Raw genomic sequence first — 24,989 nt, 5'->3', positions numbered from 1 at the left:
TACCTACTGAGCCATTTTACCAGCCCACAATACTGTTTTTATTCCTTGCGTTGGGTCAGACATAGAAGGCAAAAAAAAAAAAAAAAAAAAAAAAAGCAAAAAGCAAGCAATTTATTATTTTGCATATTCTCTATTTTTATTATTTTTAAAAACGCATTTACCTGTTTATATATCAAAAGTGAAAAACGAACAAACAAAAAGGCATATGTAACCAACAAAATTCAAGGCCACGTGACCCCATATTTGGGGCCCCTACGGGTACACGGTGTGTGGCTGTCCAGTGCATAATGGAAGGAGGGGGGAAAAAAAGAAAAAGAGGGAGAGAGAGAAAAGTTAAAACACCAGACCAAAAAAGAAATGATGATTTTCTCCTGCTGGAGACATAACAGATGCAGTGTCCGCTATGAAATTACATTCACGCTACCTTCCTGTGCAGTTTCTCAGTAAATTGCTTTTCTGATCATACCCCCAGCTAGGAAGCTTTCAAGAAAGATTATCTAACTAAGGTGGTTGACCAGGAGCTGGCTGTCTCTTTCATCCCCCCCCCACGTGTGCACTGCTCACATACAGCAGCCGGAAATGACACATTGAAGTGAGTCACCAGTACACAGCTCTGAGTCACCCGGTAATTGGAGAAAGTTCTGTCCTGTTAGGTCACACAGCCCCTTTTCCCATTCTGCTTCTGAATGTATTGGAAAAATTTGAAACCACTTTGCCCTCTCTCAAATCACTCTCTCTCTCTTCCACCTAATCTTTTTCCTCTTCCTTTAACGTGGGCTGCCAAGCGTCACCTTGGCAAGGTCCCTAAGGAAAAGAGCCACGGGGGGGGGGGGATGCGGGGGAGGGATGGGGCAAGGGTGTGTTTGGTTGCCACTAGGCGGCAGTGTGAGCCCCATCACCGGGCCACCCGAAGGGGCAGGTTTGTGGAGTGATGCAACCGGGACCTACAGGGATACAGACCCCAAAGGGGACACCATATGCCATGGTTTAAATAAGATCCTTTTTCCTTAACAGTGCTTCTTCTCCCCAGCAAACGTACGAGATAAATATTCAATCATACCCCTGGAATCTCCCCAGGACCCCCCACTGGGAGACTGGGGGATGCAGAACCAGGCACACACATCTGACCTTTCATTCTTCCCAGATGAAAGAAGTTTGCAGGTCGAAAAAAAGTTGTGTAAACAAGTCACCTACACTCTGAATTAACGTAAGCAAGCTGTGTCAGGGAGGGGAAGGCATCTAGGGAGCTGGGAGAAGACTCAGTACTGGGCGATCCGTTTGATCTGTCTAACTGCTGCCCCTCGGAGATGGTCACTTCCACGGCGGACCTCGAGCTTCTTTCTTTGGCCCGGGCCGCCCTCCACAGCAATGGAGGACGATGTAAGAGGTGCTCACAGTGTGACTGGAACACAAAAGATTTTGCTGACTGAAAACATGGTGCCCCACCCGCCCCCGCCCCCTTGCAGGAGCCTTGGTGGGAACCGGGTCCAAAGGCTGAATGCTGGGCGGATCCAGGTTCTGTGAGTTCTGTGGTCCGATGAGACCTTAGTGGGACAGGTCTCTAGGGAGGGAGTTAGACTCTTTCCCCTTCGAGAGTCCGAGGTCTGGGAGGCTGGTTGGAAAGATTTACCAGTGTGGGGGTAAGAAAGAAATGCCTTCTCTTTCTCCCCAAAGAGTCCTTAAAACAATTCTTTTCTTCAGAGTCTCTGCTTATAACATCTCCAGTTTCGTCCCGAATGAAGGCTTCTCTTCCCGCTGTCAAGGTTCCATCAACTGGCCCATGAAGAGGATGGTCTCTGGGGGTAGAAGAACCATGCCGGTTGAGAATCGAGACATAAGTAGGCGAGCGAGCTGCCAGGAGTCACAGCTGCCCAGGGACTAAGGACTAGGGTCCTGGCACTGCGTGGGCTGTGACAGAGTGCTCAGGAAGGAATGGAACCGAGTTCCAGAATCTTTGCCGAGTCCCTAGGGGCTCGAGGGCCCTCTACATGGTGGGCAGGTATATAACGATTTTCCTTAAACAGCTTGAGAACATGAAAATGTCACAGGGTTCTGCTCACCTGTCGGATTGTGCCGAACCACAAAGAGAAAGGATCGGTCTATAACTATCTCCGTGGGGGCCATGCGGCCTGTGACTAGAATGGCTGAAAGAAAAGGGGACAATATGTTAGACCTGGGAGGCGTTATCACTGGAGGTCTAGTGGCATCTATCTGAAAAAAGCACCGGGGGATGATTTTTCAGGTGGCTTAAAAGAAAGTACTAGTGGGGTATGGAACCTAGAGCAAGAGTGCTATGGCTGAGCCCCGCCCCCAGCTCCTCATTGGAGGATTCTAGTTCAGGGGCTCTACCACGGAGCCCCGCCCCCAGCTCCTCATTAGAGGATTCTAGGCAGGGGCTCTACCATTGAGCCCCGCCCCCAGCTCCTCATTGGAGGATTCTAGGCAGGGGGCTCTACCACTGAGCCACGCCCCCAGCCGCTCACTGGGGGATTTTGGATAAAGGCTCTACCATCAAGCTACATTTCTCAGTCCTTGGATTTTCCGGACCAGGCTTTGCCTTTTTGAACCTGCATCCTTCTGACTTGGCCTCCTGAGGCATGTACCACTATGCTTGGCTTCAGGCTTTCTTTGTTCTCTGGACATTGGCTCTAAAGTTTCGAGACTTCCTCTGAGCTCCAGTTTCCTATCAGTCACAAACACATTTAGGACTCACTGCTAAGCACTCCCACTGTGACAACACCTCAGGCTTTCTTTGGGGGTCCTCATCACATACGGGAACCTCAGGAACTATAGATGAGGGAGTGGGGTCTCAGGGGAGTGGATCCATTTTCCACACTGAGGAATGGGTTCGGGAAAGGGTGCTGACTGGGCTCGCACTAGCTTTCCTGCGGGGCTGATCGCCATCCCAGGAGGTGGGCGGACAAGGGCAGAGCCACACTCACCTGTGGAGGACGACGCCACGGTGCCGCTCTCGTTCACCTCAATCTTGACTTTCTGTAATGCTTGTGCTACAGAGAGCTGCTCTTGGTCTGAAACAGAGGGGGACCCAAAGGACAGATCAGCCCCCACTCTATCCTCTGTGGGAAACCCCGACCCACAGAAGCAAGAAAATGAGGGGGAGAGGCTCTCACCGGAAAGACTTGTGAAGTCGGCCTGGGTTGGGCTGAACATGTCAGTCATGCCCAGCTTCTCCAGGGGCCCTCTGAGGTCCACTTCAGTCTCCAGAGAGAATCTGTGGGTGGGAACATCGGACAGTGTTAGTTGGGCTATCACAGGCTGCCTCTCCGAGGACCTCGGATCTCTTCTAGGACAGTGAGACAGGATAGACTGTGGTATGAGCGTGGAGGAAAACCTTTTTGTCTTAACACTGGATCTCAGGTAGCCCAGGCTGGCCCAAACTCCTTATGTTTTCAAAGGTGATCTTGAACACCTAATCCTCCCGCCTCTACCTGCCGAGTGCTAGAATTTACAGGTGTCTGCCACCATGCATGATCTATGTAGCACTGGGGTTAGAACCCAGGGCTTTGAACAAGTCAGGCAAGCATTCCACCAGCTCACCTATATTCCCCAGACCCGACCTTGAACTTCTGATCTTCCTGCCTCCACCTCCTTAGTGTGGCGTTAGAAGTCTTTGAAACTTCATTTGGCTAGGAGGTCTGGCCTATTTTTTCTTCTTTCCAGAAGCTTCTAATATTAATGAACATTGTTCAAGCCTTCCACCCCCTCGAATCCGTGACTAATGACTTTCCTCAAATAAGACAGGGGTTTTAACATAATTGTATTCTGTTTGACGGCTGGAGGGGGGACAGGTTCACATTCTCCCTCACGAGGGTGTTGGAGCTAACTGTGGTCTGCAGGCACACACAGAGACTTTGGGGGCCCCCCTCTGCTTCCCACCAGGGCATGACTCATAATCTTCATCTTGATGAGAGAGAAAGACAGTAGCAGAAGGTCAGTATCTAAAGCAACTCAATTCTCCTGTCTCCAAGCCTGGTATTTTAGCATCTGGGAGTTTAGGGGGAAAGCCTTGGCTGGGAGCTTCCCTACAATTTTGGAATTACCCAACCACAGCCCTCTCCACCCCTTTTGATTCTGCAGAAGGACTAGGGGAAAAGAAAAAAAAAAAGAAAATGAAACCGGTTTTTGGAAGTCTCCTCTGCTAATGGGAATCAGGGGGTTGTGAGGGGAAGGCGGTTGAGATGGAAGACATTTACAAATGGGTGGAGAACAATTCAGAAGCCCCCCCTCCCCGCTTCTTTCTCTAGCTTCTCTTTGGGATTATCTTTTTGCGTTTTTAAAGATGGGGTCTTGTGTGACCCAGGAGAATAAGGATGACCTTAAGCTCCTGCCCTGCCCCCTAGTGATGGGATCTGGGATTGTGGCTGTGCACCATCATTATTGGTTTATGCGGTGTTGGGGATTCAGTTTAGGGTTTTGTGCACGTGAGGTAAGAACCCTGACCTGAGCTATATCCCCACCTCTCTCCCTGACAGCCGCCCCCTCCTCTTGTGAGATAAGGTCTTAATGTATATAATCCAGGTTGGCCGTGAACTCTTGGGCTAGACTTTCAAGTTTTAGGATTACAAGTTTGTGCCACCATGACTGGTCTGTGTAGTATCAGGTTTGAACCTAGGGCCTCACGCATGCTAGCCAAGCATTCTACAAACTAAGCTACACCTCTAGCAATCTTGCCTTCGTAGCCAGGGCTGGTCTTGAACTCACTATTCTGTCTCAGCCTATCTAACACTAGGATTAGAGGCTTGTGCCACTACGCCCCACTTTGGTCGACTCTTACTGAGTATTCTGTGCATGGTCTATGTGGGGACATGTTTCATAAAAAATCTCTCTCCTCTCCAGCAGTAGGAACAGGCACAGAGATGATGAAATTCGAAACCGTAATCAAACCCAGGTTTCCCATCAGGCCTCCTACACATGTCCCTTTCCTGTGAGCATTACCCATCCGGGAAACCCCGAACGGGGACGGTGGCTTTAGGAGGGGTGGTGGATGTCGGGATTACGGTGTTGGCGAATGGGATAGCTTACTTAGGCAGGATGAGGAGGCGGGGCAGTCTGGTCATGTTGCTTTTCCATTGTCTGATGAGCTCAGCATCCAAAACGTTGGTGAGGACAGACAGAGGCACATCTTTCTCAAAGGGTGCTGCGATGAACATGCTGAGGGTGTCGCCATGGTAGGGCAGCTCCAGGATGTCATACTCGTGCCCATCCGGGGTGGTGAACTCAGCTGGGGAGAACAAGGTGGCGCCTTGGAAAAGGTTCCAACTCAAGTGGATTCCTTCCTTGCTTCTCTCCCTTACTCTTCTGGAAAGCCAAGCTCTCCAATGTTCACCTGACCCCCACACAGCCTTCCTCCCTAGCTGGGCTCCTTAGCCCCAGGTAGCCACACCAGAGAGATCTTAAGAGACGAGATGGGCTCAAGGGTCCATTGGGCAGATGTTGATCTAGGAGACGAACTTTCAGCTTCATCTAGCATGAAAGAAACGGATCGCCTGCCCACCCCCACCATCTCAGTATCTCCTGCTTGGTAAGTCTTTGTAATAGCGTGGGTGTGCCCACCTCCTCTCCCACCGTCCACCCTCTGAGAGGGACCCTGTGGATGTTGCCCAGGGTCTGTAGCTGTGAGACCCGGGGTCTGGGGATCTTGGACTCACTGTAGTTGAACTTGTTGTTCTGAACCATCATGGGCACAGAGACGGTGCTGCCGTCAGACTTGTGGAACAGGCGCTGGTGGGTGCTGGCTGCTAAGAAGGGCGTCTTCCACTGGCCGTTGAAGTAGAGAGCATTTACCAGCACCAGGCGTGTCAGCTCGTCTACAGCCCCCTTGGCCAGTAAGTCACTGACCATACCTAAGGGAAAGCAAGGTCACTGAGACGTGCAACGGGTTCTAAGCATCTTAGATGCTTCCCTTCTGTTCCCAGCTCTCAAATGGATGTATGTTAAAAGGGCACAAAGAGCTGTGGCAGTCAAGTGGACAATTAGGTCTAAGGCTCTAGGGATGTCCTTTCAGCCCACGATTCCCTCCCTCCCTCCTTCTTCTCCCTCTCCTCTCCTATCCTCCTCCCTTCTGTCCCTCCCCACCCCATTATAGTCCAGCCTAGCCCAAAGCTCACTTTGCAGCCTAAGCTGGCCTTGAATTCATGGTTATCCTCCTGCCTCAGTTTCTCCATAGCTGGGATGAGAGGCATGGACCACAGCCCTGGCTTCACCATGTTTTTCTTAGCGCCGGGATTTATTTTAGTATCTGAATTAGAAAGCCCCGTCTTCTCTCATCTTACATCTTCTTTTGCCCCAGAGCTATAATCTTGCACATCCGTGCTACAGTTACTGATGCGCTTATCAGCAGCTATGCCTTTTGTGTTGATTTTGGTTTGGTGTATCTATTTTAAAAGTTACTGTTACTGTAGGGGGTGGGGGGGAGGTATGAGGGATGTGGGTAGATGCGTACATGCCAAGTGGAGGTCAGGGGGCAACTTATGTGGAATTGACTCTCTCCTTCCACATTTTTGTGGCTCACAGGAATCAAATTCAGGTCACTGAGGTTCACAGTAAGAACCAATACCCATGAGGCCACCTCACTGGTCCTGGTAAGTTTTGGCTAGGTTTTGTTTGGTTTGCTTGGTTGGTTTGTGGGGTAGCTATTGTACTGCAATTGGCTTGAAATTGGTTAGTTTTGTCTTTGTAGTCTTTTTTTTTTTTTTCTTTTGCTGGAGTTGTGGGGGCAGAATCTTGCTATGTAGTCCAGGCTAACCCTAAACATGATCTTCCTACAGATATGACCCATTGTACCCAGCTCTGTGTGGCTTTATAAAAAAGCCTTACTAAGGCAAACACAGTTTTGGGTTACAGTTCAGTGGCAGAGCATGTGTCTAGAATCCCCCAGTGAGGGGCTGGGGGCGTGGCTCAGTGGTAGAGCCCCTACCCAGAATCCCCCAGTGAGGGGCTGGGGGCGTGGCTCAGTGGTAGAGTGGATTACACAGCATGCATTAGGGCCTGGTTCCCATCCTCAATACCACAGCAGGTAAGAAAAAGACCAAACATTAGCTATTTTGTGTTTTGTCCCCAAACACAAAGCTGAAAGGAGAGCTGGGGATGTGTGATTTTGACACCAAATTCCCCCTTTCTGCTTCCTTCCCTAGGGACTGTCTGCCTTCCCTGAGGCTTACCTTTGGTGTGCTTCTCCACCCAGTCATTGATGATCAATCTGGCTTTCTCCACCTCTGAGAAGTCCACCTGCTTCACCGTGGTGTGGAAGAGCTTGAAGAAGTGGGGCATGAAGCCTTCGACCAGCTCCAGGTCCCGCTGGACAAAGATGGCGTCTGCAGTACTGATCTCATTCTTGTTCCAAGGCCCCATGAGCTCCCTGGATAGCTGACGGAGGGCAGGAGCTGTTCCCTTCTCTGCAGAGGTACCAGGACAGGATCCATTAGGCTCATGCTGAGCAAAGGGCTTTCAGCTGGGCCAGGTTTCCCAAGGAGCACCCTACCCCAGTCCAGACAGATGAGGTTCTTCCAGTCCTCCAGGGGTCAGTGGAGGGTGGTCTCTTTCCAAACCAACCTCCCCCCTCCCTCTCTCTCTCCCCCATGCCTCCCTCTTCCCTTACCCCCATTCACTGCCCCCCACCATGCACCTCTGGCTGGCCTGACACTATGTAGTCCAGGCTGGCCTTGAATTCACAGAGATCTGGCTGCCTCTGCCTCCTGAATGCTGGGACTAAAGAGTGGTCTCCCTCTCCCATTCTTTCCTCTCCTCTTCCCTCTCTTCTCCTCTTCTCTCTACCCCAACCTGAGAAGGCTCTCACAGTGTAACCCAGATTGCTTCGACAGTCACTGTACAGTCCTAGATGTCTTGGAAGCTAACAGGAATTCTCCTGCCTCAGCCTCTCCAACGCTGGGATTAAGAGCATGTACTACTACAGTCCCTCCTCAGACTGTAATGTTTCTTGTGTCGCTGTCTTCAGACACACCAGAACATCAGATCCCATTACAGATGGTCGTGAGCCACCGTGTGGTTGCTGGGAATTGAACTCAGGACCTCTGGAAGAGCAGTCAGTGCTCTTAACCACTGAGCCATCTCTCCAGCCCTCTTCCCAATCTTTTCTTTGCGTTCAGATATTCCGTCCTTAAATTATAAACCTTAGTTTGCTTCTATCCTGCATCCCCCCTTACCCTTGCCATGCTGGGAATCCTGGCACAAGCCACTCTGCCTGGCTTCCTCTTCCATTTGGTTTTGTGACAGGGTTTTTGCTCTGTATCCCAGCCTGGAGGGGAGCTTGCTAGGTAGCCTAGGCTGGCCTCAACTTCATAATCGTCCTCTCAGTCTCCCAAGTGCTGCAGTGACAGGCATGTACTGTGCCTAGCTAGGCTGGAGCTATCCTAATGGCATTACCATTACAGTAATTCATGTTCATAATCCTATTCCATACTTACTCAGCCCTGTGTGGGGAGACATTCTTTAGTTGCTCCCTATTTCATAGATAATAACAGTAATTATTACCTATTGTCTTATAGATAATATCAAGGTTTACAAGAGTTAAGGTCACATGTAATCGAGGCTGAACTTGATACTTAGCTGGGTATGAACTTGCACTCCCATCCTTCTGCCTCAAGTACCGTGGTAACGGTTCTGTGCCACCGTCTCCAGTTTTATTTGATTCGGAGGTGGAACCCAGGCTTTGTGCACACTAAGCAAGTTATATCCCAGCACCAGGGTCACACAGGTACACAAGCCAAGGTCAACTGACCCAATAGCGGGAGAGAACATGGGTGGACTATGGGCTGCGGCTGGACATGACTAGGCTTGGTGATGCTACAGCCAGCCTTCCCCGCCTTCTCTGTTTGCTCTGAACCCTGGTCCGTGAGCACCTCCTGACCTTTTCCTCTGCTCAGCCCCGACTCTCACCGTTGACTTTGAATCCCATAGCATCTTGAATCTGCTGCCGGGTTTTCCCTGCTGTGGTCAGCTGTAGCATAGCCAGCACCGAGGACACTCCATAAGGAGAGAAGACCACGTTCTGGTCTTCGGAGGCCCGGACCACATGCTGAAACACTTTTACTCCGAAGTCGGTGGCCCGCTGGACTGTGTGGGACTCTCGAAGGGGTAAAGTGAGCCCTTTCCCAAAGGCCAGAACCAGGCCCAGGGCGAGGCAAGCAATCACTGAAGACATCTGCATCCTAGGAGAAATAGAAGAGAGTCTGATAAGGAGATGTCCAGAAAGGGATATGTTGTCTCCTCAGCCAGGGATTAGGCTCTCTGTTTGCCTCTAGCCTGTAAGAGACAAGTCTGCTAAGTTCACATTCATGAAGACCCCATAATGCAATCGGATGATGAGGTCATCCCCTTCTGCTTCCAACCAATTCTTTTAATGTTTTTCCAGAGTCTTGCTTGCTACGAAATCCAGGATGGTCTTGAACCCAAGTGCTGTGATTACAGGCATGAATTACTGCCCATAGGCTGTTCTCATTTCTTTTACCTGGGTGAATCTTAGAAAAACGCCCCCTGTGCGTCCCTCATCCCTTCTGTGGGGCTGAGAGACCTTTGAACAGTGACAGCTTTTGGCTAAAAGTGAGAGCTGACTCCTAGAAGTCGTTCCCTGATTTCCACACTTGAACACGAGTATTTGTGTGACACACGAATACGCACACACGGATACACATATAAATGCAACTTTCTTTTTAAAAGTCAAGTCCCTTTGCTAAATTGAGAAAGGGGAAGGTGGTTGGAGAGAAACTGAAAGATTATGTGTTCGCTTCTGGGATACGGGGTTAGAAGCGTGGTTTGACCATCTTTCTGGACTACTTGAGGTCCTGGTTGGGCTAGGGTGGACTAAAGGCTGCAGAGTTCCGGAAAAGAGAGGAAGGGAACAGAGGGAAAACGAGGGTGACAGACGGAGACTTCTGGGAAGGGACGTTTTCTTCCTTAAAGCCTAAGGTGAGAGAGTAAGCTAGCCTTTCTCCTACCTGGAGCTTTCAAAGGTGCCTTGTGATTGGCTCTTGTTGGCTGTCGCTCAGCGGTGGTTGGCTGTGTGCTGCCGGAGGCGGGCGGACGGCGATCCTCCTTCACAAAGCTCTCGGGGCTTTGCAGCAGCCTGATCCAGCTGTGCTCTGTCCCCTGGCTGCAGTCTCCCTTTATACCAGATGTGGGCCGGAAACAGATGAACTCATGCTCCAGCCCCACCCACTTTCTAACTCTGGAAATGTCTGGGCTGCTCGCCCGCCCTGCCCCTTCTCTCCCTCCCTCCCTCCCTCCCAGTGACTTGCTGGGACACGTGTGTGTACGTGTGTGAAAGGGCATAGGGGATAATTGAGCAAACCCTGGTTGCTTTGATTGGAATATCCCTGTCCTTTTGCCTTTGGGACGTTGTCTAGATCCTTGGTGGTACCACAGAGCCTACAATACCTAGTGTTTGAGACTCCCTTCCTTGAGCCTTGACCTGTTGCAACATGACCCCCTTTCCTTTGGAGACACCCATCACTGAGAAGCTGTGGACCCTGACAGTGCTGTCTGCCCCTTGTGCACCGTGGGCCTACATCCAGGAAAAGTTGGCTTGGTTTTCTCTTGGGTTTCTGCCCAGTGTCCAGAGGGCATGAAATGTGCCCTGAGATTGTCTGGATTCTGGTTCCTCTTGGACGGAAGCCCAATAGAGAACTTCAAGTCCTTTCCTCCTCCCTCCATGTACCCGCCAGGCCTGCGGTGAAGCACCTCTGACTCCCCACAAGCGGCCAGACTCTCCTGGTGCCCTGAGGGCTCACTCTTTGTGTCAATAGCCTTGTGGAGCTGGGTTTTGAGGTGTACTGGGTGGGGCGCTGGTGGCTCGATTGGGCCAGACTTTTCCACAAATGAGAACACGGGTCACCACAGAAAGCTTTGTCAAGGAGCAAGGACCAGCAAGAGCAGCCTGAGATGACTGAGAGAAAGAGGTGCTTTAAGATTTTATTTTTTATCATTCCTTCCTTCGTTTGGACAGAGTATCATTTTGTAGTCCTGGCTGGCTTGGAACTCAGTACGGAGCTCCGGCTGGTTTCCAACTCACTGAGGTCTACCTGCTTCTGCCTCCCGAGTGCTGGGATTAGAGGTGTGTGCCACCATGCCCACCTTCCTTTTTACGTTTTACTTATGTGTGCCGTGTGTGTCCATTTGTGGGTGTGTGCATCTGAAAGCTGGGCGGTGTCGGAGTCTCTGGAGCTGGAGTTACAGACAGTTGTATGGCATTGTGGGTGTTGGGAGTGGAACTTAGGGCCTCTACAAGAACAGTATGTGCTTTTAAGGGCTGGGCCATCTCTCTGGACCCCAGGCTGAAGCCCCAGGGCCAGGAATAGAAAGAAACAACACACACACACACACACACACACACACACACACACACACGTATGTATGTGTCATGGTGGGGTTCTGTTCTTAGACCTGTGGAGGAAGAATGACTGAAGGGTCTTGTGTTGTTTTGGACAGTCTCATGGGTATGCAGCCCAGGCTAGCCTCAAACTCATTACATCACTAGATAGCCTGGAGATAATGATCCATCTCCCTCCGCCTTCCGGTTATTGAGACTCCAGGCATGCAGCACGGCACCTGGTTTATGCAAGTGCAGGGGCTCGAACCCAGGACTTCCAACATGCTAGGCAAACTACCAACTGAACCACATCCCCAACTCGATTTCTTTAGAGAATAAACATTTGTAAGAGCGTTTAAGAGGCCCAGGCTGGTACCTTGGAAGGCTGGGCAGACTCAGAAGCCCTTTGGACCTCCAGATTTTGTGACTAGAGAGAGGGACGACTAGAAAAGGTCAAGGTGGTCCCGTGGTGGGTGGTGAGGAGGGGTACCCTTGACCTCGGGGTTCACATATTGTCATCTTTTGTATAGGTGATGGGGGTTCGCTTGGCAGTATCCATGGAGACAGCCGCCTGGCGAGTCACGGGAAGTTTGGGTGGGCGGTACAGAAGAGGTGTTTGTTTTCAATTTTCAGTAAACAGATACCAGGGCAACCAGCCCTGCGGAGCTTTCTCATGGCGACCCTGCATCCAGAGTCAGGTGGGGGTGGGAAGGTTGAGGAAAGAGGAAAACCTCCGTTGGAAACTTAGGCTCACAGGCCCAGCCGGAGGCCTGTAGGCCCAGCTGCTGTTTGTTTTCCCCTGGTCTCATCTGTGGCTTGGAAGCCCTGAGGGAGGCTGCAGGGTTGGAAGGGAGAGGCAGATGTTCTTGGCCATCTCTGTGGAAGAAGACACAGCCAGAAGACATGTCTCCAGATGCCTTGCCTTCTATCCTTGGAGGGACCTAGGACCTGGGTGTTCTCAAGCATGCAGAAGAGGGGTGGTGGGTGGGGACTAGCTGACGGTGGGGCTCCTTGGATGCTCTAACAGGGAAGCTGAGTTTCCTTCTCTTCCTTGACGCCCATTCCCACAGTTCCTAGAGCTTGCTCACCGTGCAGTGTTTTCTGGGGCTGGGCTGAGCTTCTCCAGGGCACAAGCGGCTTCATCCTGACTGGGGTCTGACGTTCTGTTCTGGGTCTCAGGGAGAGTTGGGTAGTGGCTCTGTGGGGTGGGGGGCATGCTTGTCTTTGGAATGGGAAACTTTACGTCTCCCACGCTCTCTCTCCTTCCTGCCCCCTCTCCTTCTGGTGGGGAAGACTCTACAAACAGAGTCATGCTACATACGTCTAACTACTCGGGATTTCATCAAATGTACTAGGCTGGCTTCAAACTCACACCGGTCCCCCTGTCTCAGCCTCCTAGTGCTGGAATAATAGCCAGGCCCAGCTTTGTTTTGTTTTGAGACAGATCTCATCACGTAGTCCAGGGGAATCATAACCCCCTGCCAACCGACTGCTGGGATTACCGGTGTGCCACCATGGTCAGAATCCTAAGGGAACCCTCAATCTAGAGGGACATACGGGCATCTAGCAGGCAGGTTTTTGAAGCCAGGCAATGGGCCTGTACTATGGCTCACTGGGTGAACGTGTTTCCCACCACGTCTGACCACATAAGTTCGATCCTTGGGACCCCACATGATGGACGGGTCAAACTGGCTCCCACAAGTTGTCTTCCAGCCTCCACATGTACTATGTATGACACGTGTATACCCGGACACACATATGTACAAACAAATAAAACATGTATAAACTGAGGCACAGCCTAGCAGAATTAGGGTTGATTAGAGGATCTGAAGCCCAGGCCCCATGACACTGTCTATCCTTGGACATGGGGGATAGCTAGTCTTGCACACATGGGATGCAGCTTCCTGAGGGCTTCCTGGAGGAGGCGGAGAGAGTCTTACTCCCCAAGCCCTCTTTGGGACACCCTTCTCAGAATCTAACCTGAGTCACAGGCTTGTGTCACTTTCTCCTTTTCTTCCCTTCTAGAACCCCCTAACCACTTTGACCTCATCCTCTTCTTTAGCTTCTGACCCTTTGGTAAGGGGGGAGGAGGCGGGGATCCAACGGACAGAATGAGAAAAGTCCTTGCTGTTGAAATACCTCAACCCTTGATTTCCCCGGGATCAGAGATAAGAGCGTGAGTTACGTGGGGCTGTGGATTTCTGGTAAAGTTCCAGGATCAGCTGCCCAGGAAGGTGGCTCCATCTGGTCCCTCTGCAGGTGGCTTGTAATTGGAGCAGGCTCACATTTTCCATGGCTGTCCCCTACCCCCAACTCCCACCCTTGCCCTCTCTCATAGAGCACCGACTCCACAGGGGCCTATTCCTCTCCCCCTTGTGTGTGTGTGTGTGTGTGTGTGTGTTTTCAGGTCAGACGACAACATCTAGTACCCAGCTCTCGCCTTCCACAGTGTGGGTTCAGTTCCATATTATCAAGCGCCTTCCCCCCCCCATGAGCTGTCTCTCGACCCCTACTTGACCTCTTACCCCCTTGTTCTCCCATCTTGCCCTTCCTCTTTGCGTGTCTCTGGTTCTCCCCCTAAGACTCTTGCTCATTCCCCCTGTCACTCAAGACAAAGATGTCCCTCACTTCCTCTTTTCCTCTTCTAGTTGCGTTTTTTTTTTTTTTTTTATGTCCCGTCTCCCTCAAAGGGGGTTGTGTGTCTGCACTCCCTCCCTTCCGTCCTCTGACTCAGTCCCTCTTTCCTTCTCCTTTGCCTCCTAGAATCCCTTTTACAGTTAATCTCAGGCTCCTAGGCTCTTCCTTTGGGAAGGATGGTCAGCCTCCTTCCAGTTACACAGGCTCCCTGGAATGCTGGGTCTGCCCCCCCCATGCCTGGTGATTTCACTGGGAGAGCTGGGGGTGGGAGAAAACCAGATCCCCCGCTAACTCTTAACCCACGGCACTATTTCTGGCCTGGTGGCTCTCCAAACAACACAGTTCTGAAAATAGCTCATGTTTGGGCTGGGCTGTCTCTGCCCTTTCTAGGAGTGAGCTGGGTGGAGTGGTCAGGGCCTTGGCTTCTGTTCATTTGGAATCATGGCTCCAGGACAGCCAGATGCAGCCTGTCTGATCTCAGCCTGTTTGGGGTTTCCATATTTGACTTTCTCTTCTTCTACCTTCATAGACACCCCCCCCCCCAGTCCCTCCTTCCCTTCCCTAAACTTTCAGGTTAAATTCAAACTTGCCCCCAGTCCCTGTAATGGAGCCCTTGATTGTTGAGACTTACTTAAAAAAAAAAAAAAAACAAAACTGTGTGCATGAGTGTGCGTGTATGATGTATGTGTGGGCACGTGTGTCATGGCACATATGTAGAGATCAGAGGACAATCCAGAGTTGATTTTCTCATTCAACCTGGGGAACCAACACATACACACACAAACACATGCACACCGTAATGTTTCAAAACTGAGGGCCGTAAGAGTTACTTGATTCAGAGAGCCCAAGGTGTGGATGATTGCGCATAGCAAGTGTTCTATACACGGAAGTCATGATCAAATAGAACCTGTCTCCAGGCGGGGACCTGACCCTGCTTGACAGAGGACCGTAAAGATTGCCTAATTCAGAGAGGCTGAGAGATGACCTATGGTCACACAGCAACTGTTCCATAAATGGTGGGATGCTGGCAATGAGATCAGCTGGCCTCTGGGCAGGGAACTGGGCTTGACAGGGACTTGTATGACGGCAAAAGTTAACCTATTATGGGGAGTTGTCCAACTGTTTGTTCTAAGGACAGGTCTTTCTATGTACTTCAGGCTGACCCGGAACTTACAGGAGCTCAGGCTGGCTTTGAACCCTCCATCTATCTGCCTCAACCTTCCGGATGTTGGGACTGCAGTTGTGTGGTCCAGGTCCAGCATAAGTTAATCCCCTTGAGTCTTAGCTTTGAATGACTTTTATTAAGGCAGGCAGATCTCTGAGTTTGAGGCCAGCCTGGTCTATCGAGCAAGTTCCGGGACAGCCGGGCTACACTGAGAAACTCTCTTGAAACACCAAAATAAATAAACAAACATTGGTTGATGACTGACTGGTTGGTTGCTGAAGTGGGCAGGATTTGTGCACACCCCAGTGTTCGGGGGGGGGGCGGGGGGAGGTCAGAGGATACGGGTGGGAGCTGGTTCTCTTTTCTACTCTAGTTGGTTTGCGGAACTAGAGTTTGGTTTTCATTGTTGTTTGGGGGAATTGAACCAGGCACACCCTCTGCCAGGTCACAGCCCTCTTGCCCGCTGATTATTAACCACCTGTGCGTGCAGGCGAGCGACTGCTTGGACTTGGATTTGTGCACTCCTGAGTTGATCTTTGCCGTATTTGTCCATCCAGCTATTCATTTTATTTATTTTAGAGACAGGGTTTCTCGATGGGCCTGGCCCTCGCCAATTCTGCAAGGCTAGCTGGCCAGCAAACCTCACAGATCATCTGTCTTGCCTGTAGTAGGTCTGAGGTACTATGTCCGAGTGTTTCAAAATATGTGTTCAGGGTTGGGGTTCAAACTCGGGACCTCATGTGGATGTGCCAAGCACGTCTGTTACCTGTTGAGCCATCTCTCCAGCCTTCTCCTTCTCTCTCTTCCTAAAGTTAAAGTTACGTTTATTTACTAAGCATGTAGGTGTCAGTGTGTGTATGGACGTGGCTGTCAGACCCCGTTCTCTCCTTTGACCATGTGGCTTCTAGGGACCAAGCTCAGGTCCAGAGCCAACTTGCTGACCCAGCTTCTTATCTGACATAGTTAGGGATTCCATGTCTGAGGGTGCTGCGAACATCTGAGCTAGTGTTTGGCCAGTGTCAGGCGCCTTCTGGTCATCCAGTAAGTAGTAGCTATTTTTGAGTGGCAGATAGCCGATGTGCTAATTCTCAAAGAATGCAAGCTCCCTGAAGGAGGAATGTCGGAGGCATGTCTTTTGGACTTCCTGTGTTCAGTGGAGTTAGCCTCAGATATCTCGATGGTGGACCAATTGCTTCCCGAGGGCGCAGCTTCCAGTCATTCTTTAGTTTGTCCGACATCGGATCTTCCTGTCTTCATGCCCGTCCTGACCGGTCCCCACTGGCTGTGCTTGGGAATCTGGGGTCCTCCATGGACCTTTCTGACAATCCATGTGTATCTCTTGTGTTTTGTTACAGTCCCTGTTAAATAGCTTTGACCTCACTGGAGTCCAGCCTGGCCTTGAACCCAAAAGACTCTAGTCTCAGTCTCCTAAGTGCTGGGCCACTGGCTTCCAGACGCATCTTCCTCCCTTAGGCATACAAGGAAGAGGGAGCTTGACCTACCTTTCCAGAGAGGCCCTACAGGACACACTTTTTACTATCCACAATTCATGCCTTCGTGGTCTCACAGGTTGGCATCAAACTCACAAGGACCTCCCGCCTCTATCTCCTAGGTCCTAGATTAAAGACATCCCCCTTCTGTCTCCCTCCTTTCCTCCCCCTCCTCTACCTCCCTCCCCCTCTCTCTGTACCCCCTCTCCTCCCTGTCTCTTTCCTTCTTTCCCTCCTCTCTCTCTCTCTCTTCCTTCCTTCCTTCCTTTTTCTCCCTCTTTCCTTTTTCTTTTTAGAAATATGGTCTTGCTGTGTATCCTAAGATGGCCTTAACTTTATCCTCCTGCCTCCACTCCTGGAATACTGGAATCCCAGATATAAATTGCCCTGTCTGGTTTCTATTATTTCTAGAGGGTGTTTACTGCTGGGCCTCTTATGAGCTGTGTTCAACAAGCATGAATGACCCTCAAGCATCTGAGGCAAGAATGAGCCGCCTAGAGGAAATCTGACGGCCGGCAAGGGTGGTGCTCAGAGTGTCTGGAGATGTGATCACAGAGGCTGACTCCGTCAGCCAATAAGGAGACCTAGGACCCCAAGGGCCCTGACGGCACCCTGTTCTTTCATCTAATTCTGCTTTCCTAAGAGTCTGGATGGCCTGGCTCTGACTCACATTCCTTTTTCCTGGCTAGCCCCCGTTCCGCATTCTCTACATTCCCAAGTTTCCCTCTAGCTCTTTCTCTGGACACAGGACTCTTGCATTCTGCCCTGGCTGAAGGAGGAATCTTGGCTTTCCCAGGCATGAGCAATATCGCTTGCCACTCATGCTTAGTGGCCTAACATCAAGAAGAGAAACGGCTCCCTTCCCTGCAGAAGTGTCACACACAGGCTGGGGACCAAGGATTGACTGGTGCAGGTGACTAGAAAACAGCATAAAGAGGCTGGTGTTTGTGTGTGTGTGTGTGTGTGTGTGTGTGTGTGTGTGTGTGTGTGTGTCTAGGCAGGCAGTATGTTTGTCTCATGTACCAAGTTCTTGGTTCAATTCCTAGCACTACACACAAACCAGGTATGGCAGTATATACATACATACATACACACATACATACATACATACATACACACATACATACATACATACATACATACATACATACATACATACATGACTGGAATCCTAGCTCTTGGAAGGTAGAAACAGGAGGATGAGTTCAGGGTCATTCTCAGCTATGTAGTGAGTTCAAGGCTAACCTGAGCTGGGTGAGATCCTACTAAAGTAAACAGGAAAAGAGAAATAAAGAAAAGGAAGAAAGGAAAGAAGGAAGAAACAGAAAGGAAGAAACAAATACAGCCCAGCATAATGACACCTGAACTCTCAGCACTAGGGAGGCAGAGGCAGGTGAGTATCTGTGAGTTCAAGGACAGTCTTAAGAGACCTGAGTTAGACAGACTCCCTGGTGGGCAGACAGGGAGAGGGGTGATGGGTAGTAACAATGGTTACAAATTTCCAAGATGGCTGGCTTCTTCCTTGGCCTCCTGACTTGAGACAGAAGCCTAGTAGCTTTTGTTTTCCATCAGCAGGCTTCCCACTGATGGCCTGGTTCATCAAGTTCAAGGCCTCCTTGGTCAGGACATGTCACTCCACAGTTGCAGAATAATCAACCACCACGCCAGCCTTCAAACGGACCAAGCCTAAAGTAGACAGGAAGTCTTCAGAAACTGCAAACCCCTGGGACCTGGGCCTCAAGAAGAGGCTGGACTTTGAGCTCCCCAAGTCCCTACTCTGCTAGGCAGAGGATCTTTTTCTCTGTGTATCTGCCATGTATGATTTCTCAACCCCAAAGACACACCTTTCTTTAACTGTTGATTCTGTCTGCGGAGCCTGAGAATTCTGCTGTTCTTCAGTTTTTCCTGCCTGTTAATTCTTTATGTGGTAGAGAAAACAAGCCCAGTCAAGACTCCTAGACTGGATCAATTGTAGGCTGGACTGGCCTGGTCCAGAACAGCCAGGGCTATGGGAAAAGAGAGAGAGAGAGAGAGAGAGAGAGAGAGAGAGAGAGAGAGAGAGAGAGAGAGAGAGAGAGAGAAGACATTCCTCCTCGCCCCATCCCACCCCAGCAGCTTCCAAGAAAAAGAAAACAGACATAAAAATGTAAGGCTGTATTTTCCACCTTATTTTGGAGGAGAGGGCATCTCACAACCTGGGACTCACTGACTCAGCTAAGTTGTCTGAGCAGCAAGCCTACCACTCAGGCCCTAACATTTGGGTGACCTGTGTTACTGACTGAGCTGTCTCCTCAGGCCCATACAAGGCTTGGGGTATAGGATAAAAATATGCTGAAGGTGTGTAAGGAGGGAAGACTTCATGGAGGAGGTGACACTGGTTCCTAGTTTTGAGGGAGGCTTCCTGCCCTTGGGAGAAAAACAGGGAGAGAAATTGTGAATAGGGTAGGTCAGGAAGACACTAAACACTCAAGAGAAGCTGTGCGCACTCACGCACGTGTGTGTGTGTGTGTGTGTGTGTGTGTGTGTGTGTGTGTGCATGTTGGTTTGAATAAGAATGATCCCATAGGATCGTATACTTGAATGCTTAGTCACTAGGGAGTGAAACTGTTTGAAAAGATTAGAAGGATCAGGAGGCATGGCCTGTTGGGAGAGGTGTCCCCTGCAGGTGAGCTTTGAGGTTTCATGGCAAGCCCAGTCTCTCTCCTGTGCCCATGGATCAGGAAGTAGCTCTCAGCTATTGGTCCAGAGCCATGTTCCCTACCATGATAATAAACTAAGCCTGTGAAATGGAAGCAAGGCCCAATTAAATGCTTTTTTTAAAAAATGAGAGTTTCCCAGGTCATTGGTGTCTCTTCACAACAACAGAACAGCGTGTTTCCATGAGAGAACAACCATCTTCTCTCTTTCTCTGGGGATGGAACACAGGGTACAGGTTTGCTAGATAGTTAGACAAGTGTTCTGCCATTGAGTGACAACTTAGTCCCTGTCTTATCCTCTTTAGGAGTTTTCATGTTGTAGGTTTCTGCTTTTTCTGGAACCTTCTAGCCATTTCATTGAAACAGATGTTCTTGGTCTGTTCTGGCTGGCACGGACATACCTCTTTTCTTTTTAATATTTATTTTTGGCTGGGTATGGTGGTACACGCCTTTAACCCAAGGACCCAGGAGGCAGAGACAAATGAATTTCTGTGAGTTCAAGGCTAGCCTGGTCTATATCATGAGTTCCAATGCTATCCAGAGTCACACAGTAAGACTTAGTCTTAAAAAGGAAGAAAAAGGAAAAAATAAAAAGAAAAGATTTGACTTTTATGATTTAATTGTGTGTAATTCTCTCTCTCTCTCTCTCTCTCTCTCTGTGTGTGTGTGTGTGTGTGTGTGTGCGCACGCGCGCACTATCAAATGGAAAGTGCTAGAAAAGGCCTGAAGAAGGTGTGGGACCCCTTGGAGCTGGGGTTACAGGCAGCTGTGAGTCACCTGACAGGTGTGCTGGGAATTCATCTTGGGTTCTCTTAACAACCGACGCACCTCTTCAGTTTTCAGCCCCACTGCTGTCTGTTCTGTTTCTCACTTAGACATTTTCTCTTCCATCTCAGGCTGGCTTCAAACTCTCCACATAGCCAAAGCTAACCCCGAAGAAGGCCCCTCTGCTCTCACCTGTCGAGTGTTGGGATTACAGGCGCGTGCCACCATGCCTGGTTTATACAGTGCTGGGATGGACCCAGACTCTCATGCATGCCAGGAAGAGCCTGACGATAAACTACATACCTAGACCCTGGACATGCCTTTCCTGCTGAGTTTCCACTGAGCCAGGCAGGGATCCACAGACATGGTGACTGGGCTCGGTAGGAGTTTTGTGGGGATCTGAGGTCCCAGAACATGAGTAGATGCTGAAGATCTAATGGAATTTACCACAAGGACTCCGGGGTGCCCCGAGTCACCATTCCTTTCTCCCTAGCTTCATCACGTGGGATCGGGACTCTCAAATGTGTTCTCATCTGAGTCACCCCGGCTCACCCTACAGTTCTCACCATAATGCAGCCAGGCTACAACCTTGCTTGCTTTGCCCTGCACCCCAAGCCCTTCCCGAAGCCCTATGCACAGGGTGGAAAAGAGCAGGTGCCTGATGTGAGAGGGTGAGAATGGGGGGGACACTAGACCAGACAGGGTGCCCCTGGATTTGTGTCTTTCTTCTCCCTTCAACACAGCTAATCATAGCAAAGGGGTCTACAAGATGGCTCAGTAGGTAAAGGGGCTTGCTGCTGAGTCTGATGACCCGAGCTGTCCAGTCTCCAGAACCCACAGGGTGGAAGGAGAGAATCAACTCCTGTAAGTTGTCTTCTGAGTCTCCACGCACAGGCGACAGGATACACACACACACACACACACACACACACACACACACACACACCACAGAGTGTTCAATGGAAAAAAAACATGAACTAGCTCCATGGTTGTTATGTATATTTCTGTACACATGTGTGTTGCTACATGGGCAGACCAGAGGCCAATCTTGGGTGTCATTTCTCAAGAGCTACCCAACTTTGTTTTTGGAGACCGGGTCTCTCATTGTGACCTGAGGCTCTTTGCTTGGCTCTTCTGATTGGTAAGCAAATCCCAGTTAATCCCCCTGTTTCTGCCTCCACTCCTACCCAGGGGAGTTGGGATTGTGCCAATCCCAATGTATGTCACCATCACTTTTTATGTGAAGGCTGGGACTTGAACTCAGGCCCTTAGGTATGGGCTGCAAGCACTTTATTTACTAAGCCATCTCCCCAGCCCAGTTAGCTTCCTGGTCTCAGGCAGCCCTCAGAATAAGGATATTCAAGAGGTGGGGGTGTGGCAAAGTGGGTAGTGTGGGCCTACTGTGTATGAAGCCCTGGTTTCCATCCCTAGCATCACTAACTGGGCATGATGGTGCACACCAGTAATCCCAGCACTTGGGACCCTGGATCAAGACGTTCCAGGTCATCCTTGAAGATCCGTCAGGCTGTGTGTGTGTGTGTGTGTGTGTGTGTGTGTGTGTGTGTGCGCGCGCGCACGCTTGTGCTCACTCATGCACATTCACCGTATGCACTGTGTATAGAGGTCAGAAGACAACTTAGAAGACTCCGGGTCCCAGGGATTGAACACGAATCCATTTTGCCACCTCCCCTCCCCCATTTTTGAGATTGTATCTTACCCCGGAGCCCACCAATTCAGCTGGTCTAGCAAGTGTGAGGCTCCTCCTGTCTCTGCTGCCCCGACTCTGACACTACCCACATAGCCTGCACCCAACTGTTCCATGAACACCGAGGATGCAGTTCAGGTCTTCATGTTTGCACAGTAGGTGCCTTACCCACTGACTTCTCTCCCCAGTTCCGTCCCTTGGGCTCTTGGTGCTAGACTCCTGCACTGGAGGGGGTGTGGTGTGTGAATTAAGTCCTTCAGTTAGGAGACCCCAGAAGCAAAGGGAGGGGATGTGGTCAGTGCTAGAGTGAGGAGCCCCACCCACGTGCTTCCCAGGAGTGGCTCGATCATGCCTTTAATCCCAGTGCTTGGGAGACATTGATGTCAGCGAAGGCCACACAGAGAGACTCTGTCTCCAAAACAAACAAACAAACAAACACAGCTAACTAATGAAATGATGCACTCAGATAAGAGCAACAGTGCTATGGACCTGAAGCAGTGGCCACACCCACTCCCGGGCCCCCCTCCCCAGCGAAGAGACTCACTATCCTCCCTTCGTGGAGGTGGCTCTGCTGCACCCCTGCTGTGCTCCCCAATCTGGGTCAGGAACTACCAGACAGGATGAGTAAGGTCTGATGCAGGCAGGGGGAGTAACGGTTATTCATATCAATTCACTTTGAAGCACGGCCTTCCTGGGAACCCCAGGGGAGGGGCTGGGGCTGCAGGGGGCAAGGGGAGCTGAGGTGGCAGACATGAGGCAGCTTCTGCTCAGGGGCTGGATGAGTGGGTTAACCTGGGGTGTGTTTTGTATGCCAGGAATCAGACTGGGACTCTCTTGGAATTAGCATGTGAGTGACAGGCAGTGATCCACATCTGGCCCCTGTCCCTCACTTTTACAAATGTCACTGGCTCCAGCATGGTGGCCTACACCCGTAATCCTAACACGTCTGAGGCTGGAGCAGAAAGGTTTCAAGTTTAAGGCCAGTCTAGGCTACAAAGTAAGACCCTGTCTCAGCAGACTCAGAGTCTGGCGATACAGCTGGCCTAGACAAAACCTTGGACTGAATGAATCTTCCGCATAAACTGGGCGTGTGATGAAGGCTGTAATCCCTGGACTTGGAATGTAGAGGCAGGGGAATCAAAAGTTCAAGGTCATTCCCGGTGATGTGGGGAGCTAGGGGCCAGCTGTCTCAGTTATGGTTTTCATTGCTGTGACCATGACCAAGACAACTCTTATAAGGGGCAACAATGAATTGGGGCTGGCTGACAGGTTCCGAGGTTCAGTCCATTATCATCACAGCCGGAAGCATGCAGCGTGCAGGCATGCCTAGGCAGACACGGTGCTGGAGAAGGAGCTAAGAGTTCTGCATCTTGATGAGAAGGCAGCCAGGAGAGGACTGACTTCCAGGAAGCTAGGAGGAGGGTCTCCAAGCCCACCCGCACAGTGACGCATTTCCTCCAACAAGGCCACACCTCCTGATAGTACTCCCTGGGCCAAGCATAAGCAAACAACCACACTGGCAGAGGTGTAGAGGTTAGAGGCCAGCCTGGGCTGCGTGAGACTCCATCTTAAATAAATAAAGAAGAGGAGGAGAGATGGGAAGAGGGAAGAAGAGAGAGGGAGGGGAGGGCGAGGAAGAGGGAGAGGGAGAGCAAGCAGGAACAGCAAGTATCATGGAAGGAGATTTGGTCCAGGTGTTAGGTAGACTCACTTCTGCCAAATGGTGCTCTTGGTTGCTGGTTGCAACCTTTGTCTGTATGTTGCTATCTCTTCAACTGGCAGGTTCTTCACCAAATTAAGTACCAAACCAGCTGGAGAATGAAGTCTACGGTGGAAGCTCTGCCCCTCTGTGTGTGTTTCCTCCCCTGCCCACTCCAGGCTTGCACCCTGGCGTCACACTTGCCCCCCCAACCCCCTGCACATGGGACGGCTTTCTGTCTGTGGGAACACCTCATCCGTGGTGGACACCAAGGAAGAGACTGTGATGGAAGAGTCCCACTTCCTGCCCCATCCACCGCCGTCTGCAACATTCGCTGTCTGCAGCGTCGGGTTACTCTGCCAATGGTCGAACCTCTGGCTGGTGGCCAGCCCATGCCTGCACAGGAGGAAATGGAGATCCGAGGAGCGGTACATGGTGTCCTCAAGAGCAGAAATTCCACCGGAAAGGAAACAATAAGCTGAGGAAAGCCATTCTCCAGAGAGTTGAGATCCACGAGACAGACAGGACCTTCCTGACTCAGCCGGATAAACAAGCCCACGGGGGCAGCCCCGGCTACATGTGGGAGTCTGAGCTGTCGGGGAGGAGTTGTTGGGAGGGGGTCCTCTGTTTTGAAACCATGGAGAGAAGTTCTCTGTTACATCATGTTCTGGCCATAAGGTAGATGAATTCCTCGTAGGAGAGTTAAGACCCGTGATGTGGCTCAGCTAGTAAAGGAGCTTGCTGCCAAGCCCCCGCAACCTGAGTTCGGTCCCAACCAACTTCCCAAATTGTTCTCTGCATTCTACATTATGCTGTAGCACGCATCCCCTCTCCCCGCAATAAAATAAATAAGTATACTTTAAAAAAGATTCATTTATTATATATGAGTACACTGTCACTGTCTTCAGACACACCAGACTAGGGTGTCGGATCTCACTACAGATGGTTGTGAGCCACCATGTGGTTGCCGGGAATTGAACTCAGGATCTCTGGAAGAGCAGTCAGTGCTCTTAACCGCTGAGCCATCTCTCCAGTCCATAAATATACTTTAAAGAAAGAATTAGGGTCACAGGGATCAGATTAAGTCCAAAGGTGTACTGAAGAAGCATCTCAGCACACAATTTCAAGTGTGGAAGCCAAGATAGCCAAAGACACCAGTGCTGAGGTGGCTTCTAGAGACCAAGAAGAGGGTCATAGGTTTTGCGGAAACTCAGCCAACTCCATGATGAATAGAGGAGGCTAGCCCAGAGTTACTATCTAAGGAACTGAAGAAGACATGTAACTAACTCCCCAGCCTCTTCTCTCTGAGACAAGGTCTAGCCATATAGTCCAGGTAGACATTGAACTCTCCCCGATCGTCCAGTTTTAGCCTCCCCAGACATGGCATCACAGGGTTACAGGTATGCCCCCACACTCTTCCTTTGGGGCTCAGACACAGCTTGCTTTCAGGACGGGTACAGCCAATCAGGAAGGAGAAAAGCCTCAAAA

At 50.6% G+C, this 24,989-nt stretch overlaps 1 protein-coding gene across 1 annotated transcript; it reads right to left on the bottom strand.

The window, feature by feature from the left end:
- Nucleotides 1-141: 141 nt before the first annotated feature.
- Nucleotides 142-10,108, bottom strand: SERPINE1 (serpin family E member 1). The gene is made up of 9 exons (XM_080941252.1): nt 9,975-10,108; nt 8,917-9,188; nt 7,182-7,415; nt 5,670-5,864; nt 5,044-5,242; nt 3,132-3,232; nt 2,943-3,029; nt 2,061-2,144; nt 142-1,796 (listed from the first exon to the last, which is right to left on the bottom strand). The coding sequence occupies exons 2-9, from the start codon at nt 9,185-9,187 to the stop codon at nt 1,759-1,761; spliced, it is 1,209 nt and encodes a 402-aa protein (XP_080797378.1). The 5' UTR covers nt 9,188; nt 9,975-10,108; the 3' UTR covers nt 142-1,758.
- Nucleotides 10,109-24,989: the final 14,881 nt, after the last annotated feature.

Source organism: Micromys minutus (genome assembly GCF_963924665.1).
Source record: "Micromys minutus genome assembly, chromosome: 29".
Lineage (NCBI taxonomy): Eukaryota > Metazoa > Chordata > Mammalia > Rodentia > Muridae > Micromys > Micromys minutus.
The sequence above is the reverse complement of the archived record's forward strand: the minus strand, read 5'-3'. Positions and strand labels throughout refer to the sequence as shown.

Coding starts and splice junctions, on each gene's coding strand:
- SERPINE1 (XM_080941252.1), bottom strand. CDS start 9,187: ATGCAGATGTCTTCAGTGATTGCTTGCCTCGCCCTGGGCCTGGTTCTG. Junction 3,233..5,043: donor CGCCTCCTCATCCTGCCTAA/GTAAGCTATCCC, acceptor TCCCACCCACAG/ATTCTCTCTGGAGACTGAAG. Junction 3,030..3,131: donor CGACTTCACAAGTCTTTCCG/GTGAGAGCCTCT, acceptor CCTCTGTTTCAG/ACCAAGAGCAGCTCTCTGTA.